The 10,760-nt window shown below is 50.5% G+C and overlaps 1 protein-coding gene across 1 annotated transcript in view; it reads right to left on the bottom strand.

The window, feature by feature from the left end:
• Positions 1-429: 429 nt before the first annotated feature.
• The window catches only part of FLNB (filamin B), a 140,598-nt gene continuing 130,267 nt past the window's right edge, over positions 430-10,760 (bottom strand). Inside the window, 4 exon segments of the mRNA XM_028518087.2 lie at positions 430-2,060; positions 2,968-3,171; positions 4,085-4,303; positions 8,841-9,017. Coding sequence (XP_028373888.1) covers positions 1,873-2,060; positions 2,968-3,171; positions 4,085-4,303; positions 8,841-9,017 — 788 coding nt within the window. The 3' untranslated portion in view covers positions 430-1,872.

The raw sequence follows: 10,760 nt of genomic DNA, 5'->3' as shown, positions 1-10,760 counted from the left end.
GGAAGGAGCAGAGGAAGAGAGAAGAGAGGGGACACCCTGCTGTCCAAGGGCGGTGGGATGACAGGTAACACAGATTTTTTTATGAATAAGTTCCTTAAAATGAGGGTCTCTCATGTACTTAGGAAAAAGGGTTTGTTTTTTTAAACCATAGCCTATATCCAGGTGGGTTTCATTATGTGGGACTCTTACCCAGGGCAAGCCCCAGCAAACCTCCCCACATACCCCCTTCCCAGTGCCCGAACCCTCCGGCCGGCTCTGTCTGGATAAACTGCCTCTGAGGCTCGGGGAGAAGCTACACCTCCACCTACAAAGAGAGGCCGGGATCACGTCAGAACAGGTTACTGACCGGTGTCCTTTTGGCCAGGGGTTGAAGAGTGGGTCAGGCTCAAACCATTTATTCAGAAGTGACAACATCCAGGAACACCAGGGGAGCTTTAAGGAGCAAACATTTTATTTAATAAGTTATAAGATACAATTTACAGTCGGCATTTGATTCCAGTTTCGCTTCCATGTCCCAGTTTACGAGGCCTGTGGTCCTTTCACATGAGGCTTGGGGCTGCTCCAGTTTCTAATATTGGGCTTTCGCCAACACCGGCCCCTCGCTGCTAACCATCGGTGAAGGTCGCCCACCTCGGCCCCCTGTCCCATGCACAGAGGCACCTTCAACCTCGGTGCCGCATCCTCGGGACTGAGCAGCAAATCAGAAGAAGGGTCTGCCTGCCTAGACCACACTACACACCCAGGCTCCCGCAGCCAGCCAGCGTCCCTGAACGCTTCAACTCTATTCCAGAGCGGGTCTGTAGGAGGGCGTGCGCAATACCTTGTACACCATTTTTGGAATCCTGCACCTGCATATTGCTTCCCAAAAACCATCTGGATGACATGTGGTGAGAGGCGAACACACAGCCACTATCAGCTACGTAGCTTTTACTACTTCTGCTGAACAGTAAAGAAGAGCCCCTGAGCTGCTGCCCTTCCCACCCCACAGACCGAAGGTCAGCAGGAGTTTCGTCCTTTCCTATCTACAATTATTTCCCAGAAAAGTGGCCCCGAGCGGGGCAGGGATGGGTGTGGGGTGTCACGCCCGGGAGGACTTCCCCTGATGCATGCACTCCCAGGCTCACCACACTGACAAGTGGCTGGAGCATGTGTTAAGCACAAGGGCTAGTATTGGTTAAAAAGAGGGATCTTTGGCAAGTGGGGGGCTGCTTATCACTGCAGAAATTCCTCACACCCAGTGGCTAAAACAGACTTTAAGAGCAAGAACAAAAACATGGCTGCCAAGATGGCCATACGTTCTGACTTGGCAGGGAAATCGGCACACTGAGGGCAGAGGCGGCAGGAAGCCAGCCAGGCCGTCTGCCTCCGTGTCGTAAAAAGGCCACAGGGCAGCGTGGGGTGATAATGAGTTGTTTAAATAGTGCTGTCCACCTAACGGCCTTTTTCTTACCCAGCGGGAGCACTGGAAGAGACAAAGCTGGTTTTAAGCCATCTACTTTTCTAAATGACAACCTAAACTGGGTCTCCTCTTCTTCCCTGCTTCTCCCCCAGTCTGGTTTCATAGACTGGTGCCCAATTCATTTTTTAACACCAGCCTTGCCTGTGTTCTTGGTCTGTCTGCAGGGGACGATCAGTGCCACAAGGGGTCAGATGTGCTCAGTCCATTGAACAAGTTTGCATTTCTTGAGTCCCCAGCCCGACCCTAAAGACTCAAGTCTAGGATTTCTCTCTGAAGGCACTTTAAAATGGCAATGTTTTCAGGATGAGGTTTCAGACCCACAAACAGGCCAGAGGACTTTGTATAAAACAAGTTACAAATAGGCAACAAAAGCAACCACCAGAAACTCCTCCCAGGATTCGACGAGAACTGTTTTAAGGCACCGTGACGTGGAAGGGGCTGCCGGGAATGTGTTCCTCTCCCCACTTCACAGCCAGAACATAATCCCCCTTCTCCTTGACGACATATGTGACGTTGTATTGTTGGTTTCCCACATGCTTCATGGAGACCTCTTCGCAGGGAGTGGTGGGCCCATGGACCCCAATCAGCAGCATGTTGGAACCTGGGAGGCAGAAGAAGGGGGTTATTCTCTGAGGATGCATCCCAGAAGGTAGAGGAAGAGGAGAGCATATGGGAGCTGAAGGAATAATACCAGTTACTGCCTGTTGAGCATCTGTGATGCTGGGACCTGAGAAGCGGGAGAAGTGATTACGAGCAGGACTCACAGATCTCAACACTGTGGGTTCAAATCCCTGCCCTGCCACTTCCAAGTTGGGTGACCTTGGACGTGGAATTTCATGTCTCCTCATCTTAGCTTCCCCATCTGTAAACTCAAAATGTCGCTAGCACCCACCTCACGGGCTCATTGTGAGGTTTAGAGGAGGATTATATGTGAAACCCTTGGCACCTGTAATAAGGGCTATCTATGCAGGTGTTGATTGTCCTGATCTCAGTTATTCTCATAAGGACTTTATCTAAGGTACTATTATCATTTCAATTTTAGAGAAGAGGAAACTGACTTTCAGAAAGAGATTTAGTAATTTTCCAAAGCTCATATGGCTATTGCGGAAGGAAGGGAGGGAGGGAGGAAGGAAAGGAAGGAGGAAGGGATCAGTGAGTGGTGAAGCTCCCCAGGTTTCCAGAGCAGATGGGCTAGACTCCAGAGCCCAGGCAACTGACCAGTGACACCCAAACAAATACCCAAATCCAAATTGCAAGGAAACTTGAAGCAATTGGTGGCAGAAAATGTTATTCATTAAGATGGCTCATTTGTAATGGGGATAATGCCACCATTCCTATCTACTTTGAGGTCATTTTAAAAAATCAAGAGGTTCAAGGAAGTCATTTAAAAATACTAAGTGCAAAAGAAGAGGGTAATACCATGATTATGTGCACATGGCTGGGCTACATGGGAGGGTGGGCACTCAGCTGCCCCGACTCCCACCCTCCAGCAGGATGGGGCCACCTACCAGCTTTGCTGCAGTCCACCAGGAAGGAGCTCTTCTGGCCCACAAATGCCTTCGAGAGCCCTGCGCCCTTGGAGGTCACCTTGCTGGCGTCTGAGGATGCCTTGGGGATGGCGCTATAGCAGGTCTCTGTTGAGGACCTGGTCACCGACTCTACCAGGATGGACGAGGTCTCATTGGCCAAGCCAGGGCTGACCAGGCGCTGGCCTAGGACATGGAAAGGAGGGAGGAGGACATGAATGGCCAGACCGAGTGTGTCTCTAAGCCAGAGGAAGCAAGTGCCCCCACACCCCAACACCTGAATCCAAAAACTACCACTCCCCTATCTCACACCTACGATGTCTTCTAAAACCCCTTGGGGTCTCACCCCACACAACGAGGTTCCAGCTTTCTGGGCAAGCGGATGAGTCAGGCCTTGGCTGACAAGGCTAGGAAATCACCCCCGGCCCCCCCACATAGCCCTGTGCCACCCAGTAGCATCCACACGTTTCCCCTCATATAAAGTACTCCATGTACTAGCAGTGTCAAAGTGTAGGAGGACATACACTATCAAAAATGATTCTCTCTGCACGTGAGATGATTTTCCTACCCAAATTTCTAAGTTTTCTGCAATGAACCTATACCGCCTACACAACAGTGAACGAAACAGAGACACACATGGGAAGAATTCACCACGACGCTTACAGTGGCTGCCTTGATGGGGGCTGTGGGGGCTTGATGGTTTTACTGTTTGGTATTCTCTCCAACGTTCTGAAGGAGGCACATTTTTATAAATTTAGTAAAAACTTTTAATTATTTTTAAAGTGAAGGAAAATTAGGGCATTTTTTTCAGGCCCTGACCTGAAAATCTCAACTACATGAGATTTCAAATATGTAAACATTTTTTTTCTGTTACAGACAGAAACCATCTAATAACATGCTTCCTCAACTTCTCCCCTCCTGCTCTGCCTCCTTCTTTTGCAAATTTCAAACATGTACCACCCCATTCTACACGTCCTACCATTACAATCAGGATTCAAAGTAGATTCAATATACCTAAAAATCAGCCAGTTTCTACCATCAAACAGCTCTGTTGATATTCTGATGGGTGGGGAGATCATTTCAAGGGTGTTTTGATTACCTGTCACCTTGGCCTTGAAAGGACTGCCCACGATGTGGTTGGGCCCACCATATTTGACACCGATCAGGTAGTTTCCAGGGGCCATAGGGGTATACATGACTTTGTACCCTTCTGGGGTCTCTTGGCAATCCATTTTAACCTTGGACGGGCCTTCGATGGTGACGGATAATGTCCCTGGCCCCGCTCGGGTGGTGTTGATGAAAAATTCAGACTGGATACCTAGGAGAAAGGAAGAGGGAATAAATACCATGTTGATGTTTTGGACCAATAATGGGAGTAGGGTTTGGGGAGCCCTCCAGGAGCACTGAAGCAGTCACAGAGGTACACACAGGATCCCTCAAACAGGGATCACCTTGGTGGCATAGGAACCCACAAGCACTAGCTCTGAACTCTTGGCACAGAGAACCTCAGGCCCTGGGGGTGGTAAGTCCCTTTCCAAGGTCCAGGCAGAAGCGTGGCTGACATTGCACCCACCGGCACCAACTGCCTGGACACCCAGTTCTGTCCTCTAGGCATGAGCAGTAGCCAAGGGTGAGAAGCCCGAGGGTCACTGTGAGCCTCAGGCAGCTTCAGCTGCCAGGGCCCAACTCTGCCTCCAGGGCAGATGGGGAAGCACGGGCCCTTCTGACCTTTCCTTTCTCCTCTGCACGGACTTGGAGAAGCCAAAGAGTCTGAGCGCCTTTTCCTTCCTCTACACACAGAAGGGGTGTCCAACCCATGGTCTCAGGCCGCATGAGGCCCTGGATGGCTAAGAATTGCGGCCCTATACAAAATCACATTGTTGACTTAAAACATTATGAGATTTTTTTGTTTTTGTTTTTGTTAGTGTTTGTGTATTTAATCTGTGGCCCAAGACAACTCTTCTTCTTCCATTGTGGCCCAGAGATGCCAAAATGCTGGACATCCCTACAGGCTCTTTGACCCAGACACCATGCTGGAGACCAGAGCAGCCACTAGGATCTGTCATATACTCCCCCACCCCACTTTGCTGTGAATAACACCAGCAACAAGAACAGGACCAACACAGCAGCTGCTGCTAACTGAGCACCACTGGCAGCATTCGGGCTCCAGATCCTGTGCTAACAAAGGACTCTGAGGCTCAGGTAGGTGCAGGCACTTGCTAGTCAGAGCTACAAATCGGCAAGTAGAACAGGGATATGAACAAGTCTGTGTGGCTCTGGAGCCCAGGCCCATCTCTCTGCCACTGGGTGGATGGTGTGGCTGCCTTGAATGCCCTAACTGCAACCCCGGGACACCCTACCTCTTGCCTGGCCCATGAGGACCTCCTGCATAGACATCCGTATCACGACAGCAGGAAACTGTGCAGGAGTGCCAACCAATGACCACGCCAGTATTCCTGCCTAAGCCCAAGTCCCTGCAAAAGGCCCCTCCCTCTAGGTTCTCTCCAGTCCACTGGGGGGTCAAGCTGGTCTGTTGGGGTGGCTGGGGAGTGGGCTCAGACACCAGCTGTATGCTTGTTACAGTCCCCTCTATGGTGCATCCCTGGCATAGCAGCCCTATCCAGGCTATGCTACTTCCAGAGCCCTGGACGGGCCCCAGCTGGGAACTATTCTGGTTTAATTATAGCTCCTAGACCAGAGAAAGAATTATTGTTCTGGTTATCAATAAAACAAAGGAGCTGCTATCATCCAACTCCCAAACACAACCCAGCTGTTTCTGCAAGCTCCTGAGGCTCTCATCTCAGCTCCAACCCCACCCCATTTCAACCCTGCATCTGAACTGCAGCCTAGAGGCCCCTCAACAGCCGCTGCTGCTGCAGTGGGTGTGTGGGAAGGGTAGGTGGCAAAGCGCACAGGACAGCATTCCCAGGAGATAGCTGCAATACAATGATGTGGAAAGGTATTTTTATTTTATTTTTAGATTTTATTTATTTATTTTTAGAGGGAGGGGAAGGGAGAAAGAGAGAGAAACATCGATGTGTGGTTGCCTCTCACATGCCCCCTATGGGGGACCTGGCCCACAACCCAGGCATGTGCCCTGACTGGGAATCGAACCACTGACCCTTTGGTTCTCAAGCTAGCACTCAATCAATCTTTTCAGCAGGGGTGAAAGGTATTTTTAAAGGGAAGATGAGAAGACCTGGCTGCTGTGGAAAGAAGCCCTGCCCTTTTTAACAAGCTGCTCCACTCCTGAGAAAAATCAGTTCCTCCTGGGAGGGCCCAAAAGGCAGGGAAAATACTGTGGGAAAAGGGAAATAAGGAATTAGAGGATGAGAGCTACCTGGAACAACCTGCTAGGTGCGCTGCCTCACTATTCCCATTCGACAGGAAGGAAGTCCCACAGCTAGAGAATGGCAGAACAGGATTTAAACATGAGGTCTGTCCAACGCGGAGCTGACACACTTGCCTGAGAGAGGACGGGGGAAGAATGCACACACAGAAGCCCCCCTCAACACTGTCTCCAGCTGGAATCACTGACACCCCAAACATGTTGGGGCACCCTGAGCGTGTAGCTGAGTTCCTATCGGTGGAATGTGCGTGTAAGGCAGCCCTCTCCATCTTTAAAGTGGGTGAGGAAGGAAGGAGGCTCTTCCGTTCATGCACGTTGGGGTTCCTGGAGCATTCTGTCAGGAAAACTGCTCTTCCCTCCCAGAGAGTCTCGAACTCCTTGGTCTAACTCCTGACCTCTCTACTCTTCTGTAGGAGAGTCCCACCCCAAATTCTCCACATGCCCCTGCTCCAAAACCTGCAGAAGAGACCATTTAAAGCTCCAGCCAAGAGATATAGCAGGTCCACCCATAAAAACACAGGGAAGTTTGCTTTGTTGCGAAGGTCAGGATGCCAAGCCCTGCGGCAGCCGAGCACAGGCACCTTTTCATTCCATGCACACTACAGCTGTGTAATCTTGGGATGGATGTTTGGGAAAAGGCTTGGGAGCAGGAGGGCTAGAAAAACAAGAGGCCTTCCCCTTGACAAGAGCAATATTTACACAGGGTTTGAAACAGGCATGCTCTGTACTTCTCCCTCCTAGTTGGGAGTTTCCCTGCAAGACCAGCTCCTCACAGCAGCATCCAGTGCTTGCAAAGAACAGCCCAAGAAGGCCTGTGAACAGCCAAGAGGAAGCACAGAGGCCCCCACCACAGCAGGTGTGACCCAGCAGGAGGCTGTTGGCTGCTGGCAGCTGCAGGAGACCTCAGTGACTGCTCTGGGGCCTGGACCAAGGCCTGCTGTGGCTCCAAGCACCAGGAGGACCCCATCTGGGCTTCGATGGTGGGTGGCTTGCCAGGGGCCAAATGCTTACACTACTGCCTGGGAAATGTTCCAGGGCAGCTGTGGGGAGAGGGGCCTGGTTTGTGACCCCACCACCACCACGAAGTGGGCCAGGGAGCAGGGTACAGGCTTGGAGGTTATGGACCTGGGCTGATTCCTGGTTCTGCCCTCTTCCAGCTCATTAAGCTTTGGGGAGGGACTCAACCTTGCTGAGTGTCACTTTTCTCATCGGTAAAATGGACCGAGTTCAGTGTGGGGCCAGATGGGCTGGGCGAGTCCAGAAGCACTCACAGCACTTTCATGGGTGGTTTTGCTGAGGGCCAGAGTCCCAGATGGCACATCAGTGGGTCAAGTCATTTCTGCACCTGGGGAAGGCACCTCAGCCATTCAGGACACCTACTCCCCAAGTAACCATGGCCACTCATCCCCCAGTCAGGGGGAGGTGGTTCTGCCTTGTTGCATTCACTGCATTGGGGAAGACATACACAAGGCCTCAAGGTCAAAACTGGGACTGGGCAGCCTTCCTGAGAGCTGCCCAAAGTAACACCCATATGCAAATGGTGTCCCAGTGAGCCCACGCCTGTGGACTTTGCCTGCAGAGAAGCGTAAGTGGACAAGCTCCTCACCCTGGCATTGTCCAAAATGGTGACACACGGGACACCACCTGATGTCCACCTCTAGGCTCACCATCTGAACACTGCCTGCAGCCATGACAAGGGGCAGATCTGTGATTTGACATGGGAAATTCTTCAAGATGTCAAGTGCAAATAGCAAGCTGTACAACAATAGATGCCTTAACATTATTTCTGTGAAAGTAAAGCAAACCCACAGTATATATCTACATTTCTAGTGAACCAACTAGCTAAGCAACCAAGTGACCAAGAAGGAACACTCACAAAGAGACAATCCCAAGGGCCTCCCTGAATGGTTAGCCATTTCTTCCTGGACCAGATGGAGGGAAGGAGGGAGGGAGGAGCCTCAAAGAGATGGAATGAGTTTCACTTTACATTCTTCCTCGCTGCCTAAATTTTTCACAGTCGAATGTGTCCCATCTGTAGCAAAGGTTAAAAATAAACTATAATGAGTCCTAAAATTTCCTGATTCTTCAACCGTTTCAGTCTTTTCCCTTCCTCCATTAGGATCAGAGAATAAAAAGAGGAGACAGACCGTGACAGGTCTTGTTGCCAATTCAATGTGTTTCTGGGAGTCTGGGGGGCCACTAACAGCCCTGACAGGTAGGGCTCTCCCAGGAGGCCCATTACATGCATCATGAATTCTGTGCAGGCAAAGAAACCCTCAAAATGAATGATGCTGTGACGTATTCCCTCACTGTAATGTAAGCATTCCGGCGCAAAGTCAAAGAAAAACAGCTTAAACACAACAAACAGAAACGAGGTCTGAGAGCCACCAAGTGTACCTTATCCGAGTGTCCCTGGGGACAGCACAGACAAGGCTTGGAGACTGCCACCTGGTTCTGTCCCTGAGGCTGGCTCAGTTGAAGACAAGAGGTAGAGGTAGTATGTTACCTGTGGTGCCCCCCTCAAGTCCTGCGCCATATGCAGACACCAGGGCCGGGTTCCCCGCTTGTCCAGGCTCCCCGACGCGCACTTTGAAGGGGCTTCCAACCACATGGCTCCCGTTGAACTTGACGTCGATTGTGTGGACACCATTCTCATGGGGGATGAAGCGAACAGCGTACTTATCTGGGAGAGTGAGCAAAAGCACAAAGTAAAGCGGGCAAATGGACACCACTGAGTGAGGTGAGGACAAAAGACAGGAAGCCAACCTAACACGGCCAATTTTAAATCTTTAATAAGACAACAGCTCTCCTGGAAGCCTGGCACCCGACAGGTTGGATTTCAAAACCAGATGGGCCTGTGTGTCCTCAGTCAGCCCTTCGGGAAATGCGTCCAAATCTCAGGTTCTGTTTAATCCTCTGTTGCCTCTGCCTCAGAAGAACGTGTCCTTTATGAAAAGCTCACTCCTCACAAAGTTTCTCTACTTGGTCACTTGAAGGGGAAGAGGGTGGTTCCAGCTGGGGTTAACACTGGAACATCCTTAGTTTAGCTCCAAGCAAGCAACTGACCCCAGGGGAACAGCCAGGTTTCTCACCGGTGAGTTTGGGTCACAGCATGTGGCAGGATAACAGGCTAACTGAAATGGACACCTAGAATATCCATCTAGCGTGCACCAACGGACCACCCCTTCCTCCTTGAAGCACTCACCTGGAACACAGGTAGTCCGTTCTTCTCCCTCCCTACTTACCATTCACCCATTCAGAACTTTCGTCCACCAAAGCTCCACCCAAACCCTCTTCTCTGGTACTCTCTCATGCAACTGCCCACCCCACATCCTTCAACACTGCACTTCCCCCCACTGTCCCAAGCTAGGTACCCACTTCTCCTCCCTTAAAGCCAATCTGTTTCAAGGGAAGGTGACACCACCCCCACATCAGGTATGACACCTGACTGGATCAACCTAATAGGGTTGGGGGTACCTTAGGTGGGGGGAGAGCCCTCTTTCCCCAAGCCATCAATTAGGACATGGCATCTAGCCATAGGAAGTGACTTAAAAACAAGCATGTGTGTTCAGTGTTTGGTGAGACAGGAGACCTCTGAAAAAGGAGCATCCCAGACTTCTGAGAAAGATTCTTGAGGACAGGATATCTCTCTTGCTTGGTGTGGTGTGAAGATGGGAAATCTGGGGCTGCTGCAGACATCTTGTCATCAAGAGGAAGGCCAGTCTCAGAGTGAGGTTCACAAAGCAGAAGAAGGAGCAGAGGCATTTAGGGCTCTGCCTCAATTGTGGCTGAAGCCCACCTTAGGCCCTGAATCTTCCAGTCATGTAGAATTAACAGACTCCTTTATTGTGTGGGTTGGCTTCAGTTGGGTGTACTATAATTTTTAACCAAGAGCATGCTGGCGGTCTGATACCAAACTTCACTTGCTGGCTAAATCCCAATGGCTCTAGAATTCTATTCAACATCCTTATTTGGATATCTGGGAAACACTTCAAAACTCCTCAGAAGGCCTTATAAGGCCCTTGTAAAACCTTGACCAGTCCTCCCCCTTCCATGCCTGGCCAGCCCTAGTTTTGCTACTGCGTCATCATCTTTCTCCAAACTACATGTAAACTTTCTGAATTCACTTGCATTCCCCTATGGCCAGTTGGTCACCAAATGTTTTAGTTCTCTGGCCTCAAGCTCCCCTCTCCATTTCTAATGCTGCCGGCTCATGTTATTCTCTCAAATGGACACTCTGGGAGCATCAGCTTGCCACTCTGCCTTTCAGTTATGTCAGCACATTCTCTCTAATATGGTCAGACTTAAACCAAGATCTCGTCAGAGCCCCCATCCCCCACATTTTTGCCTTTTGGGGCTCCTTTCTGCCCTTTCCCCCTCTGTCCAGTGGGAGAAAGACATCAAAATGCTAACCCACGTCTTTGAT

This window comes from Phyllostomus discolor, chromosome 7 (assembly GCF_004126475.2).
Source record: "Phyllostomus discolor isolate MPI-MPIP mPhyDis1 chromosome 7, mPhyDis1.pri.v3, whole genome shotgun sequence".
NCBI classification, from domain to species: domain Eukaryota; kingdom Metazoa; phylum Chordata; class Mammalia; order Chiroptera; family Phyllostomidae; genus Phyllostomus; species Phyllostomus discolor.
The sequence above is the reverse complement of the archived record's forward strand: the minus strand, read 5'-3'. Positions and strand labels throughout refer to the sequence as shown.